The 12,889-nt window shown below is 42.3% G+C and overlaps 1 protein-coding gene across 2 annotated transcripts in view; it reads left to right on the forward strand.

Moving 5' to 3' along the window:
* Amot (angiomotin) overlaps nt 1-12,889 on the forward strand; it is a 62,555-nt gene that overhangs the window by 5,110 nt on the left and 44,556 nt on the right. The window contains exons 2-4 of one of the 2 annotated variants that reach the window (XM_026789960.1): nt 3,022-3,088; nt 9,572-9,720; nt 11,847-12,780. In XM_026789960.1, the coding sequence (XP_026645761.1) occupies nt 11,909-12,780 (872 nt within the window). In that variant the 5' untranslated portion in view covers nt 3,022-3,088; nt 9,572-9,720; nt 11,847-11,908. The remainder of the gene's footprint in view (nt 1-3,021; nt 3,089-9,571; nt 9,721-11,846; nt 12,781-12,889) is intronic. The other variant, XM_005368512.3, reaches the window with a different exon arrangement.

A 12,889-nucleotide genomic window follows, 5' to 3' on the forward strand; every position in this document is an offset into this window, starting at 1 on the left:
TGTCTGTGTGACTTGAAGCCAGGATTTGGGATTCTCTGCCCAGCCCCTCTCTGACTTGCCATGTGACCAAGGGGAGCTGAATTAGCTGCTCTAAGCTTCAGTTACCCTTCTGGGAAGGGAGGATATTAATACTTCACAGAGGTGTTTAGGCATGCTTCATATTGGGCATATGCTTTGAGGTCATTGGATGAAAGGTGTTTGCATGATGGCAGAGCAGGCTTATTATAGGGTCCTGAGCAGGTGTTCATGTCTAATGAGCTTTTGCTCGCTTATAACATACAGTGCCCTTTGGTGCCCTATTGCCTTTCTGAGCATATTTAAGATTGACCCTACATTTGTGCTATTGACCCTCTCAACCTTTTAAAAACATTCAACATTTTTTCCTATTCTCTCATAGTTTGCGGCAAAGTCAAAGGACAGTAGTGACTGTAGGGATGGGGAGAATTGTTTGAGAAGCAGACAGTTGGAATGCACCCTAGTGGCCAGCGAATCCTTCAGAGCACCTTCAAGCTTGTTAAAGTAAAGCAGAGTTTAATGCGTCTGTGTTTTAAGGGAGAAAGTTTTGAGTAACATTTGCCTGTGACAAACACTGGTGATAGCCAGTAACTGAAACCCAGCTGTTGTAGTGTTTTGGGCACAGCTGTTTTTTATTAATGATGGAATATTTATGCTTGCTCTACAATTCGTGGCTCATTTCCATGTGTATGTCAGAACTTAAATACCCCCAAAGGCAACATTAAGATAACATTAAATATAAATGTGGCCAAGCTAGAAAGGGTGGATTTGGGGGGTATCTCGCTTTTATTTATTGGTGTTGTTTCAGATTACAATAACTGGTCACCTTTACATATTGATGATGATCTTTTCCCTTTTTATAATATCCCATAGATTTTGATACTTCTGATAAGGACAAGTGATTGTCGCCCCATTTTATGATGCAGAGGAAACTGATGTGTGTATTTTTTTAAAGAGCATTTTTTTTTTTACCCAGCACATGCTTCTCATTATCTGAGAGGCCTGGACTCAATCAAAAAAAGAGCAGAGAAACCACATAATTGAAAGGAGAATGACGGTGGTGCATACTTGGAATATTTGTGGGAAGGGGATTGCTGACATCAGAAAATGTAGTGGCCTGAGTGTTAACAGCATTGAAGAGAAATCAGCTTTCTGTGTTTCTGTGTATTGAGAATTATTTTAAGGCGATATAAATATGGGACAGGTTTGACATCTTTTATGAAGTTCCCCTGGAAACTTTGATGAAGGTTGTTATAGAAAAGTTCAATTAAAGCCTTCCCTGTTAGGAAGCTAATTAGCGCACCCTTTACTCATTTTAGCTGTCTTCAGGGGCGCCGATTTGCATTGAATTAGTGACATTCCCCCTCATGTGACAGCAAATTTAAACTTAAAAAAAATCACAGATGAGGAAAATCATTTAGATTGCCAATTCTAAAGAAATGGAATTTCCTCTGTTACCTTTGGGCTTTTCGTTTAGATCTTTGTTTTACTCTGTTTATACAGCGATTCCATTTTAATTTAGCATCCAGTTTTACTTTGTGGATCATGAGTTCTGAACCACAACTTACTAATGGTAGTTCTTTGTATGAACTGAGGAAATACAGTAGATCGTAATACAGTATTTTATTAAGGTTATAGTCTGTTTTCTTTTCTTCCATGATTTTCTTGTACCTTTTTCTACCCATCCCCGCCTCTGTGTGTGTGTGTGTGTGTGCCTATATGTGTGTTTGCCTGAGTACATACATATGTCAAAAGAAGGAGAGAGAGAGAGAGAGAGAGAGAGAGAGAGAGAGAGAGAGAGACAGAGAGAGAGACAGAGACAGATTGTTTTCTAAAGCAAACAGTTTTCAGAGCTAAGAAAATATTGATGACCTGCTTTACCCCCTAGAGCATTCTTTTTGCCTGCAGCTGTCAATTAGTATTGTGTGGGGCACTGTGGTAAATTTTCTGACCTCTCTGTTTCTGTGACCAGGCTAAGCACTTATTTCTTGGGAACATGAAGGGAAAGGGTTAGGGTGGGGCTAACCATAAGCACTGCCTTCCTAATAGTTTCTATTTTGCTTCACCTCTTTTAGGGAAAGAAATATTAGCTTCTGAGATTCCAGGGACATGTGCAAAAGAATAGATGTCCTATAGAGGGATAAAATGTAAGGTCTACTTTGAGCCACCATTCTCTCCACAGTTCGTAGGAGATGATCATTCTTTATACCTAGTCTCTGATGCTTTTTCCTTGTGGGCCATGCCTGCATTAGTTTCTTTGAGTGGGGCAGTTACTTAGGCTTTCTAACATGTGGCATAACTGATCTTCCTCTAGTCCTTCCTTGAGAAGGCAGGGTCTAGATTCAGTTCTACAAGGTGACAGAGTCAAAAGAAGTTCGTGGTTTTTGCAGCTAGGCAGCAGGAGGAGGGGCTGCCTCTGTCTTTGGAGAGCGACTCAGGTTCTTTGGCATGAAGATTTTAAACACTGGCTCTTATCCATGCACCTGCTGGATGCCACACCTGCAGCCAGCACCTGAGCCCGACACAAAAACCTGACTGAAGGCAAATGGGGCTCCTATCTAGAGTCTGCAGCAAAATGGGGGCTTCGAGTTATGCCAGCATAGCACCAGTGAGAGTTAGATGAAGCCAGTCGTCCTCCTGCTATTGGGGAACTGTCTTAATACTTTCTTGTAGGGGAAACATACTTATGTAGACAGACTGTTGGCGTGCTCGGGGGATTTGGCTTTTTGAATGAGCTTCTCTTAGTTTTAATTAAAATTAATTTAAACAATTTCTGTTGTAAACTGTCTTCTTCCAAACCTGGCAAGAAGTCTGTGGGAGGGTTTGTCTTTTACCTGAATATAGGGCAGGCAGGAAGTCACAAGATTTGGTTTCTGATTCTGACCCTATTGGGGAGCAACAATGAAACCTTGATCTAGTGAGTTAGCTTTAGCTATGTGCCCTGCATTTGTGTTTCTCCAGTTGTAAAGTGGAGTTACTCACATCTGTCTTTACTTCCCCCGACAGCTGCTGAGAAGGCTAACCGAAGTGGAAGAACCATTGACTCCTTAGAGAAAGGGCTGAGAAACTAAAGGTAATAATGATGTTAGTATTCTATGTCTTTCATACTTTTTCTCCGGTTGTAGCTTCTATCAAAGTCCTTGGGGAGATCTTATTCACTCTTTACTCCCATATTGCATACACTAAATACATGAGTTGGTGTTTTAGGTACTGGGATAGAAAGAGTGTACCCCATCCTATGTATTCTACCAACTTGCACTTCCATTTCTGGCTCAGCTTCCTGTGATTTCTGCCTGGACTCTTAGAAGCACCAGTGAGGAGAATTGCCTTCTTTTATGTCTCTGAATTACTATTGGAGACTTAGATCCTGAAGCAAGGGCTTCTGGATTTAAAATATATAGAGGAGGTGACCTGAGAGCAAGTGAAGGGATCCGTTTAACATTTACAATGTAGGAGTTTCTCGAATGCTTATTTTCTTCGGGGGCCCATCATACTTTTGGCCTTGGTAAATTCTGTTCCTATTTTGTGGCCCAGCCCTCTCTCTTATAACCTTAGCACTTCCACATATACCAATGACTTCCAAAGATATATTTCAGAATGTCTCTGAAATCATGTGGCTCCACAAATTCGGTGCCTCCGACTCAGCTCTCTGCAGATCTCTGTTCTACAGAAGTTTTTAGATTAGACCTACCTTCCCAGGACTTCCTGATGACTAGGCTCGAAATATTTGTTGCTTTTTTTTCTTCTCCAGTGTCTTCTTGGTACAAGTGAAAGCTAAACACTTTTAGCTATAGTAAATGCTCACTAAATGTTGGTTAGTGCTAAAACAGCTGTATACAAGGACCATAGGAACAGAAAAAGGACAGAATTCGTTTTCTATGCTGAGCAGAATTCAGGGCAGTGAAGAAATGGAGCATAATTAGTGAAAATCTTTGAAGGAGGGGCTGAACCCACTTTTCTGAGAGTTCTGGAAAAGAAGTGAAAAAAAAAGAGAAGAAATTGGCCTCATGCAAAGCCAGGGGTATCTCTGGTCTGCTGCCTTCCCTAACTAAAACCTAAAACCCCGGGTGACTTTGTATGGTCAAATATGTGCTCTTTCTATAACACACTGACCATTTAAACAGGTGGCATTTCTTCATATTATATTAAACCTGGTCACCGTTAAAAGTGCTACTCTGATTGAAGCTGCAAATAGAGGCATGTGCACAGGCTCCTTGCTCATGTACATTCAGTTTTTTTTTATAGCAACATGCCCATTAGGTTAAACCGAAGATTGGGCTCTCAAAACGAACAAATTCTGTTCTCAGAAAGTAACAAGATGGGTCACTAGAACTGAATGTCTTCAAGCTGACGGTCAGATCGTTCCAAGGGCAAAAATGAAAGATGATATAAGCCATTACAGGCCATGAACCTGTTCTCGCCCATCTGATGTTCTTACTAATTAGCTTCTTGGCCAAGTGGCAATTTGGGGCAAGTGCATGCAAGCTAGATTCCTAGGGGAGCCCACATTCCACGCTCTGCCATTTCAAAAGGCACTGAGGTCCCCACTGCTTCTCTTGGCTTAAGCTTCCCAGTGTCCCCAGAGCCCTGCTCTGACCTGGTGGAGAAACGGGGGCAGAAGAGCATTTTATTAAGTGAAAGAAAGATTTCATAGGGCTTTGCTTTCTGCTACTTTTTTGTTCGTTTATTTATTTTTTTAAATGGCTATTCACAAACATTTGTGCTCCTTGACCCATTCCTTTCACGTGTGGGGTTGTATCATTAAGAAACAATATTATATTAGGATTTAAGATTTCATTAATTTAATTAATAAAATGTTTTTCTAAAATATAGCAAAAGGCTAAATCACAAAGATGTTTTAATGAAATTATTTAGGCCAGCACAAAATTGGGAGTCATTTGACTATCTTAATTGGAAAGTGGGTAAGTGCATCTTGATACACTCATTTATTGGAATATTACATGACCATTACAATATTTGTTATGATGTCTATGCCAAAACATGGGTAAAAGGCTTATAATAAAATGAAACATAAGATCCCATATTCTGCGCATATTAATATTTCTTTGTGCTGATTGTAACGGCTCAAACCCATAGTCCCAGCACTGGGTAAACTGAGCAGAATCATTGCCATGAGTTTAAGGTCAGTATGGACTACATAGTTCCAGGTTGGTCTGGGCTACGCAGTGAGACCCTGTCTCTAAAACCAAAACCAGGTGTTTTCCATTGCTTTACACAGGTCTAAATAGAGTGTTTACAAATTTTAACAATGCTGAAGTACTGGATTTCTAAGTGATTTATCTTCTTTATTATAACTATTTGCACACTATTTATGTTATTTATAAAAATAAAGTGTAAACAACAATACCATGGTGGGGAAGAGATTGTTAAGGCAGCAAGGATCTAGGTAGATTCTTAAACCTTCTTCCTTTTATGTGTGTCCTGCTTTTATGGATCCCTTGTACTTTTTGAGGCATTAAGTGGCTATATGTGGTACCATAGTCTAATAATCCCCTTTATAAATGATGTATATCAGAGGAAAAAAATGGGTGGTAACAGGATTCACCCCACTACTGTGTGTCTCACTGCCCCCTCCACTGTCTGCGTGATAATTTTGTTGCCCATGAATATGTTTGGGTTAGTTCAGAGCAATATGAAAGGAAGTGTAAGTGGGACAAAAAAAATGACCAATTCTGACCTGGGCACGATGACTCCGGGGCTTAGGGCACCTGCCTCTGGGAAGACTTGATTTCCATATCCAGGATCTGCATGGTAAAAGGAGACAACTGCCTCCCGCAAGTTGACGTCTGATCTGCACATGCACAGAATAGTGAACATGGCCACACACTGGTGCACACATACACACTAAATAAATAAAAAAAATAAAAATAAAGTAATTAAAATATAATATGTTTTTAAATAAATTAATGTTTTAGAAACAGATTTCTCACATGCTCCTCAGTAAGGGTTGAAAATTTCAAGGCCTTACAGTAATTTTCCAGTGTGGTCTAGGCAATGAATGATATAGAAAAGAATTGATGCCCACTCTTCCCTTACACATTACTTTTTGGGGAGGGGGTTTGAAAGATGGGTTTCTCTGTGGAGCCCTAGCTTTCCTGGAACTCACTCTGTATACCAGGCTGACCTCAAACTCAGAGAACTACCTGCCTAGGCTGGAATTACAGGCATGTGCACCACTGCCCAACCCCTTACGAGAATTTTCTAAGCAGGAACAAATGCCTATCCAGTTTGCGAGTTACAGGACTGTGGGGCATTAAGTGATCTCCCAAGAGTTATCAGAATTCTGACCGTTTATGGCTTAAGAAACCCTGTAACTAAGATACAAATAGGGACTTTAAATCAAACAACTTTCATAATATTTTTAAAGCATTCTAGAATAAAAGCTAAGTTGGCATAATAATTATAGCACTAGTTAACTTTTTCGAGCTTTTATGAAGTGTCAGGATCCATGCTTCACACTTTACATGGAATACCTCTACTTCTCTTAATCTTGATCATAATCGTCTATTATGTGTACACCGCTGATCCTAATTTCTAGGTGATGCCACTGTTACCTATGCAGGTAAAGAAACGTCGATGAGGTCAATTAACAAAGAACTTAATTCAGGATTTGAACTTAAGAAGTGAGATGATAGAACCCTTGGCTGCAGGGTTTCTACTGTATCCCCACTACCTGTTCAGCTCAGTAATATCCTATGCACAGAGCTGAATGTGTGCTCTGGCTTGCAAGGTTTCTTGGGAAAGGTAGTGTCTATGAAAGATCAGGCCATTAAGCAGCCCAGCCAGAGAGCACATGTGAATCTACTGGGACTTCCTGGCTCTGTTGTTGTTAGGTTTATTTATTTGAATGGGTGTTGGGCCTGGATAGATTTGTGTATGACGCGCATGCAGTACCTGTGGTGGCCAGGAGATGTTGTACGATCCCATGGAGCTGGTGCTACAGGCAGTTGTGATCTACCGTGTGAGTGCTGGGTATTGAACCCTAGTTCTTTTGAAGAGCATTCAGGTTAATATAACCACTGAGCCATCTCTCCAGCCCAAACTTCTTGCTTTTAATAAGGGTGTGTGTGTGTGTGTGTGTGTGTGTGTGTGTGTGTGTGTGTGTACATGTGATGTTTTATTTACAAAGACATAGTCACAGAAATTTTGACCTGGATGCTTTCCACTTCTCTGGAAATAAAGTATGAAGTAGATTGATCCGAATTTGGCAGAGAAACCGGTTTTCTAGATTAGGTTTTCCAACCTTGTTTGTATAGTAAAGGGCAGAATGGAAGGAGGAAGTAGAAGAAGGGTTAGAAAGAAGACCTAATAGGTTTATTGCAAAATTCATTTGAAGGGCAAAAATATGGTTTGTTCTGGCCACCTTGTAATGTTGATTTTGTTGGGTCTTGGCTTGGGAAACATCTGAGCTCTCACTAATGTGTTTGGCTCACCTTCCAGGTATATGGGGAGAGGTTCATGGCTGCAAGTGGAGCAAGAATTTTGCTGCCTTGTTGTTACAGAGGAGCTGGATATATAGATTTATACTGCATTTTATAAAACAGAGCTAGGCATTTCCTTTCTTTTTTGATCCACTATCCTCAAAGGCGCTCTGTGTGTTCAAGAGCAACAAGGTTATTTTATTGATTGAAGATGATGTCAGATCCGTGGCAGTAGCATGATTAAAAGTGTGGGCAAATTAAAGGTTACGTAGTTCCTACTATTTTGGTTCTTCGGCATGAGGCAAGGAATCTTCTCTTTCGTTAATAGTGTCATGTTTTTCCTTAGCATGCTGATGGACATAAAGGTTATCAAAAAAAGAGACATAAGCTTGGGAGAACTCTGTATAGTTTCTGTTTGTTTGTTTGCTTTCTCCTGAGATGATTTGCCTTCCTGTAAAACAGAAACCAGAACCATGTGGTAAGGAAGTGGGAGAACACAGTGTCTCGTTGGTATTAGAAAGTGATTTGGGGTCTGAAAAAGATGTGGAGGAACTTGAACAAAATTAAGGGGGCGGGGGAAGAGATTTTGGCCAAGTAAGGTTTTCTCCAGTGAAGATCAGGGAGGCAGGAGAAAGCCAGTCTCAAATCAGCATGAAGAATCTCAGTAGTTCTGGAGGAAAAGCCTGTGGTGCCTTTCCTCCAGGGGCTCCTCTTTGAAAGCCTAGGGCCATTTTCTGGTTTCGGTTGAAAAGCAGACACTTGTTTTCTTCAGAGTAAGACAACAAGAGCATGCTGGTTATTTACCAGAGTTCTACTCCCAGTCTCACTTTGACTCCAATTAAAAGTTGTTTCTCTGCTTTGCACTGAGGGGGAGACACCCTCAAATAATTACCTTGCAGATTGGGAGCAGTTTTGCTTTTGATCACGATTATACTTTGGACCAAAACAAGATGGAAAGAAAAATTTCCGGGTTTGTTCACTCCATATCTGCTCGTTTATTTTTGGCAACATTGCAAGGAAATAATGCTAAATTAATCACTGTGTGGTTTTGTGGATTTTTTTTTTCAACTTGAAAATTTTGGAAAAGCTCCCAAAATACAACGATGCTCATGTGTTTCTTCTGCATTGCCATGCTTCTCACAGAGCCTCTGGTGTGCAGTAAAAGGTTTTTTTTCTTCTTCTTCCTTTAAAGTGATACGAATGAGTCATGGCTAGGCCAGGATGTGGTTCATGTACAACCTTACCTAAACACAAACTCTTCAGTTTTACAGTAGCGTTGGTTGGACTTGGAGGGAGGTTTAGAAGGATTCAAAGCAGAAACTCAATGAAGATGATCTCAAATGGAAATGAAATGGAGTAGACTCCTTTTGCTGAGACCCTGGGTCAGAGGAGGTGCTGAGAGGGCAATCTGAGGCATATGCTGTTGTGTTTTGAACCCGATAGGCTGTACGACTTTCCTCCTCTTGCAAGGGTGATTGGCTGTTAATCAGATTGTAAGCTCAATGAGAGCAGGAACTATGTTTTGTATGTCTCTGTATGACTTATTGTGTCTAGTACGAGGCTGGCAAATGTCTGGAATGCTCAATCTTCAATAAATATTAAATGACTTGGCTGAAGTTTGTTTTTCTTCTGCCTGCCCGAGGCTGTGGCAGTAGAGTCAGGAGTTTGATATTCAGTGGTTTTTTTTTTTTTTCGGACTCTGGATCTAACTTACGATGTCTGCCTTCCCTTCTGATTGTAAGGTAGTTAAATTCACAAATCTATCATGCTACTGACACTAACTGAATGTTGTTTCCCAAGGTAACAGTGGTTGTGGGTATTTACCACCATCTAGGGTTCCAACAGGCATGGCTTTCTAAGGCTGGGAGCCTTGAACACAGCAGCTCTTTCCAGGGTCACTTCTTAGTCTTTCTGTCCCGTTGGAGACTGGAATGACCTCCCGCACACACCTGCTGCACAGTGGGCTCTCATTTCAAAGCCATTCATTTCAAAGCCAAGCAACACGGGACAAGACTTTCCCTTGGAAGGAGTAGTTTGTTTAACTGCTGGCTCATGGTGGCAACTTAGAAACGACATTTTGATTTCTCCCTCCCTACCCTTCCTGAACATTTCAGAGTGACCTGTGGTTGGACTCTTGCCGGCGCTTACCCTGAACCTGAGTGTTAGGGGAGAGGGAATCTGCTGCTGCCGTTTCTGGAGCTGCCCATAAGCAAGAGTTCCCTATCCTCATCAAGGCTTTAAGCCTAAAAGAAAGCAGAAATAGGTATGAACCGTTGGTGTGCATATATGTACGCGCACGTGTCTGTGTGTGTGTGTGTGTGTGTGCACGAGAGAGTGTGCCTGTGGGTGGGTGTGTATTTGTGTGTGGGTTTGTAAGTGTGTATGTGTGTACGTGCTTGAGCCCACATGCTTGAGCAGATGGGACCTGCGTTTGTGCATGCTGACCCACAGGAGCACATGCCTGGGAGCCTATGTGTGCTTGCTGGAGGACGGGTGTGGCATGGGAGGGGGTGGCATACCTTTGAAGGTATGGGGTCTGGGACAGCTCAGTGTCTACATTCTCCTGCCTTGCGGGAGAGGGTTAGAGGTAATATTTGTCTTAACTACAAACATTCTTGTTCCTACCTTTTTTTTTTTTTGCTAGAAGAAAAGAATTTGGTAGTCATCTGTCCAATTTCAGGCAACAGAAGAGTCTTTTCTATTTGAGTCTTGAGTCCAAATCTGGGAACCACAGAGTGTCACAGGAATGGAGAGGAATATGATTACAGGCTAAGTTAGGTAGCCTTTTGGTGGTTAGCTTACACTTTCCCCCAAAATAGGGTTGAGATACAAAAAGAGTTGGTTTTTTTTTTTTTTTTTTGAGCTGGGAATGTAGCTCAGAGGTAATGTGCTTGCCTAGCATGCCTGTGATCCTGAGTTCCATTTCTAATATCACAAAACAAACCCATCAATAAGATAATTATATATCCGAGTAAAAAAATGATAAAACGTGCTTTTGGGAGGGAAACCGTTGGGTTAGCTCATTCCATAGAACAGTTGGAAGGCATGTAGTGATAGGCATCAAGAAGGAAGAGAAGCCAGAGGCTGAGCATGTCCATCTGCTGTCCCCATTCTGGATGACTTGCAGCACTAAGGAAAGGGATTTGCAGAGAGCTGGGGGTGACTTACTGTCGAGATAAAGACCTGGTAGGTAGAGTGCGGGATTTTCATGTGGAAATCCAACACTCAGTAGATTGGTCCTTACAGTGACTTTTGTGTGACATGTCCATGCACACCAAGTTACTTCACATCTCTACAGTGAAAATCTCATGCTTTAGCATTGCTGTTTACTCGCAGTGTTGAGCAGGAGAGATTCTTTCCAGAGTCTCTGAGTGTCTGGTAAATGGACATGCGCAAGTCGGGAGTCAAGAGGGAAGGGGTGGTGCATGTGACTTGCCCTTCAATTTTTCAGATGGGGAAACAGAAGTTATGAAAAGAAGAGCACTGGCTTAGGCTACCTTGGATATTGCCGTAGTCTTATGACGTGGATCTTAATTTGTGTTGCTGTTGTCTATTTGACAAGATCCACAGTAACTCTTTAGAAGAGCTGATGGAGGTGGTCAGTGCCATGGTCGTCATGTTGTTCAGAAGGATGGACTTGGATTTTTCAGTTTCTAAATGTCAGAGGTTCTTCCCCCTATCCACTTGTCCTACCCAACACCAACAGCAAGCTGCCTTAATGTCTCTCCTTGATGGCCTAAGAGAAACGTGTCAGTAATACTTGTTCAAAGCTATTTTCTTATTAAATAATGGGGCATCCAAAATGGATACTAAAAAGATGTTTTTAAGATTGTTTCAGAGTTATAGGCAATTTGAGAAAAAAATGACATTGAGGCAGTTCATTTATGCCTGTGCTTGCTAAGCTCTCTTTCCCTATTATTTGCATAAGTTATTGTTTTGAATTTTATTTTTCCTATATTACATGCTGAACTTATTCATAAATCCTGTTTAGGGGGTAACTCTGCCCACTTCTCTGTCTCTACCTCCAAAGCATAACATTTCTATTTTTGATTTAAATAGAGTACAGAGAGATGAAACTCGAATGGGTCTTAGAAAACTGCCCCCTCTGACCACCCTACTTGACTCCTCCTTGCTGGCCCACTCCTTTTAGAAAGTAAGTCAGGATTAGTTAGATCATGGTAAAAGAGGAAACCACTTTTTGACCTAAATGTTCCTCAACCTATCAGTGCTAAAGACAAGAAGCATGGAATTAATCTACGATTTATGAATGCAATTCCTCTGTTTTGTTTCTGTAATGGATTCCTCCCCTTCAAAAACACGTATTCTTCCCCTTTAGAGGACTGATTAATCCATCACCTGGATGTTAAGCTTCCTGTTTCCCCTTCCCAGGTCAAGGGCAGCCCAAGTGCCCAATTTCTCTCTCTCTTCACAAAGCAACGCCAGCTATAGAGATGAGAAATTCTGAAGAACAGCCAAGTGGAGGAACTACGGTATTGCAACGCCTGCTTCAAGAGCAGCTTCGCTATGGCAATCCTAGTGAGAATCGTAATCTGCTTGCCATCCACCAGCAGGCCACAGGGAATAGCCCCCCATTCTCCACTGGCAGTGGGAACCCCGGCCCTCAGACCGACGTTTTGAGTCCCCAGGATCACCACCAGCAGCTCGTGGCACACCCTGCTCGACAAGAACCCCAGGGCCAGGAAATCCAGTCAGAAAACATCGTCATGGAGAAGCAGCTGTCCCCTCGTATGCAGAATAATGAGGAACTGCCGACCTATGAAGAAGCCAAGGTCCAGTCACAATACTTCCGGGGCCAACAGCATGCTAGTGTTGGCGCTGCCTTCTATGTCACAGGAGTCACTAACCAGAAGATGAGAACCGAGGGACGCCCATCAGTGCAGCGACTCAATCCTGGGAAGATGCACCAAGATGAAGGACTTAGAGACCTTAAGCAAGGGCATGTCCGATCCCTGAGTGAAAGACTAATGCAGATGTCACTGGCTACCAGTGGAGTGAAAGCCCACCCACCTGTAACCAGTGCTCCCCTCTCCCCACCACAACCCAGTGACCTCTACAAGAATCCCACCAGTTCCAGTGACTTCTACAAGGCTCAAGGGCCACCTCCCAGCCAACATAGTCTGAAGGGCATGGAACACCGAGGCCCCCCACCAGAATACCCTTTCAAGGGCATGCCATCCCAGTCTGTAGTGTGCAAGCCCCAAGAGCCAGGGCTCTTCTATAGCGAGCATCGCCTGAACCAGCCAGGGAGAACAGAGGGGCAACTGATGAGGTATCAGCACCCCCCTGAGTATGGCGCAGCCAGGTAAGAGTTCCCTTTCTGTCATTTCCTGGCCTCATCCCCAACCAGCCTCTCTTGCTGCCTTTTGGGAAAGGGAAGGAATGGGCAGGTGTTTGATATAACAAACTTCCCA

This window comes from Microtus ochrogaster, unplaced genomic scaffold, assembly GCF_000317375.1.
Source record: "Microtus ochrogaster isolate Prairie Vole_2 unplaced genomic scaffold, MicOch1.0 UNK34, whole genome shotgun sequence".
Taxonomy (NCBI): domain Eukaryota; kingdom Metazoa; phylum Chordata; class Mammalia; order Rodentia; family Cricetidae; genus Microtus; species Microtus ochrogaster.